General features: G+C 35.9%; 1 protein-coding gene across 1 annotated transcript; it reads right to left on the reverse strand.

Annotated features, from left to right (window-relative positions):
* Positions 1 to 246: 246 nt before the first annotated feature.
* Positions 247 to 1,109, reverse strand: LOC107828426 (F-box/LRR-repeat protein At5g02910-like). The gene is made up of 2 exons (XM_016655722.1): positions 814 to 1,109; positions 247 to 739 (listed from the first exon to the last, which is right to left on the reverse strand). The coding sequence occupies exons 1-2, from the start codon at positions 1,107 to 1,109 to the stop codon at positions 247 to 249; spliced, it is 789 nt and encodes a 262-aa protein (XP_016511208.1).
* Positions 1,110 to 3,278: the final 2,169 nt, after the last annotated feature.

Genomic DNA, 3,278 nt, shown 5'->3' on the forward strand with positions numbered 1-3,278 from the left:
TGACTTGACATGCAAAATAGGGAAACTCAATAGGTCATCCATATTAATATAGCTAGAAACAGCTGGCCACATTCGGACAGTAAACTGACCTCGATATACCAGGATGGGACGATTAGCTCATTAGCACAACGTAAGCTTACCAAGTGATCTTTCACTATGGTTTTGTCAATTAGTTCATCCAATCTAAAGCTATCGTAGAAGTAGAAAGTAAGATTGGCATGGATCAAAGATGACAGGTCCCCCAGCCTAATTTCCATATAGGTGAAATCCCCCAAAAATCTTCAAATGTCGAACATATGGAGCAACAACTTCTAAGAAACAATCACCTCCAGATGAATCCCAATCTCCCTTAGGATGTCCGTGATTGATCAACTGCAGTCTCCTACACTTAGGAGAAGTTATATGCAAACGATGAAAACCACAAAATTCTTGTAGCTCCAAAGCTTCCAGCTGGGGGCAACTTGATATTATTTGTTCAATATGTTCATCCCGGAGAAACAAATGTGTTAGCGTTAAACTCTTTAGGGATGTCCAATTTAGTGTACAATCTTCTGATATTCTGCAACACGTGCAACTTAGTTTTAGAACTGATGAGCTGCTGCAGAGAACTTGCGGCAAGATATAGGATTCTTGATCATAATACCAAATATCCAGGTCAATATCCTCCACTTTGTTCTTCAAAGCAATTTCAAGCCATTCGTCAAGTTTAGAATTATAAGACATACCACTGTGATATATCCTAAAAATAGATTGAACTTCTTAATTTTAGAGCAGTTAAGCAGAGGTAGTACATTGTCCATGAAGGAAATGAACTTGTTCACTGCCAAGCTATCAGAACAATTGATATTCCTGCTGCCAAAGATGAGGTTGTCGATAGAGGTCCAGAGGTATTGCCAACGTTTAGAGAGAATAGTTGTTCTGAAGGCATCTTTTACGGGCATTAGAGAAAGAATTTGGACAATTAGAGAGTCAGGTAACTGACTGATCCAATCAATTCCAGTTACTGCGCATCCTTTCTGATTCTTCTTTGTTTTCTGAGGTGGATTTTCATGGCCTTTACAGTCTCCATCGTTACCAGAACTGCCAGGGCACTGGTCTTGCTCGCCCATGGTTGTCATTCCTTGAGAGACCTATACACTAATCCGCTCCTGTACCGTTGTTTAGTGTTGAGAGAGAAGACATACTATGCCGCAGTTAGGGCTAAGAAGGGGGGAAATGATCGGTCAATACTGAGAATTGCGGGTCGAGTTTTTAGTAGTTTCCTATTCCGTCGAAATCAGTCCCATAGTTAGTCTTTGTTTAGTATTAGCCCACAGCGTTGTGTTATGCCACACTATAGATGGAGGCAATCATGGGGGCAAGGAATTGTTTAGGGCTCGTTTGGATTAAGAAAAGTTATGCAATGATTAATTATGTAAAAGTTAGTTATATAAGAATTATTAATAATATAGTAGCAATTTATAAAGCGAGGATTATAATGAGAGATTAGCAAGGCATGAATTGTAATATGAGTATTAGTAATGCAGTGATCATTTCTAAAACAATATTTAGTTTTATATATCACATAGGTATTACTAATATACGATTTATAATTAAAATATTTGTTTTCTTAAAAGAAAATAAGTTTTCTTTAAAAATATTACGAGATTATTTTTGGTTATGTTTGTCATTTTAATCCATGTAATATAAATAATTGCATTCTTATTTTACAATCTGTTCCGTATAAAATAATATATAGATTCCAACATAGCTTATGCAAATATTATTTATGAGAAAAATAAAATAGATTCGTATTGATCATTGTTAGTTTTTATGTGGAGATTAAAACTTCTTAAATTCCAATTAATCATTGTATAACTTTATGTTGATTTTTATGTGGAGATTATATCTCCTAAAATCCAAGCCAAACGGCTTCTCAGTGCATGGGGTGAAAGATAAAGGGAAGGAAAACGGAAAACACCAAGGGCTTATGGTCATGGAGTTTATTCATATGAGTTTCTTGTTCCTATGAATAGATACTTATAACGTATGTAAACTAACTTTGTTCTAAGAAAAAAATTTACGGTATTTATCCTTTTCATAGGTAAAGGAGGATAGTCAAGCTGATTCACGAGGATAGTTTAACTAAGCTCGAAGCTGATACTTAGCGGTGTAGAGACAATGTCTTTGTTGAGGTTTTTGTTTTTAAGATGAAATAGTCTTAAAATGAGAGTGAATGGGAAATGGAGGGAAAATAAAATTTTTGAGTAAAATTTTAAGTTTCCCTCTCTTGACAATGAGACATTGTCCCATATTGAAAGAGGAAGAGATTTTTGGTGGGTATATATATAATTGCTCTTCTTGTAGCTCTTAAAGAGTTAAGAAGAAAGTAAGCCTCGCGCCGTCGTCGTCGTCGCTCGGCTCGACTTCGGTCAAACGATTGATTGATTAATTTTTTGGACCAAATTTATTTGTTAATAGTAAATATTAACGCAAGATTATCCGCATTTGTAATGGATATGTTCCAATACGTGTATTGACCACCAGCTGTAATAGCAGGCCTAATGCTCTTCCCACCATGGCCAAGTGCTTGCTCCACAAACAAGCTAGTGCATGCTCCACCATGGAGGGTGGAGGGTCGTTTATCTTCAAAGCTGACTGCTATAAATATGTGCAGCAGCTGTTGAAGAAAGACACACAATACACAAGACCAACAAACTGAAAATCGCTCAACAGATTTGGCTATACATTGCACTCCTTCCTCTCAGCATTTCCATACGATTTTTTGAGTTTCTACAACTTCGTTCTGCATTGTTTTAACTTCAAATAAAGCAACTGTAAGTGTGATTTGCTACCGAACTTTGTGTTCGCTGAAACACTGGGGTTTGAAGTACCGCTACATCAGTGTGTGATTCGTTCTATTCTGGGAGAAAATAATCCATTACCTTGGGTACTAGGAGGGGATTAAATTCCTTAAGGAAACACTGTGAATTCAGTGGGCTCGAATTAATTACTGTTTCATTACGATAACTTATATTTTGCAGAATTATTATTTACAAATACAGCAATATTGGCGGAACTAACAATCTTAAGGAATTTAATATTTATTTCTGTATTTGTGTTATTCTTATTATTCTGCAAACTAAAACCTTTGTGGTTTTGTGTACTCCCGTTTTGGAGAGTAAAGCCTTCGTGGCATTTTGTTGGAGATTAAAATCTACGTGATTTTTACTCCAGTTTTAAAACGTTTATTAAACGTTTGTTTGTGTCATTCTTTTACAGAAAAAATGACGACTGAA

Source organism: Nicotiana tabacum, chromosome 17 (genome assembly GCF_000715075.1).
Source record: "Nicotiana tabacum cultivar K326 chromosome 17, ASM71507v2, whole genome shotgun sequence".
Lineage (NCBI taxonomy): Eukaryota > Viridiplantae > Streptophyta > Magnoliopsida > Solanales > Solanaceae > Nicotiana > Nicotiana tabacum.

Bases quoted from the DNA above. Each gene is read 5' to 3' on its own strand.
- LOC107828426 (XM_016655722.1), bottom strand. From the start codon at position 1,109: ATGGGCGAGCAAGACCAGTGCCCTGGCAGTTCTGGTAACGATGGAGAC. The intron at 740-813 runs GTTCATTTCCTT...ATCTATTTTTAG, and splicing joins GATAGCTTGGCAGTGAACAA to GATATATCACAGTGGTATGT.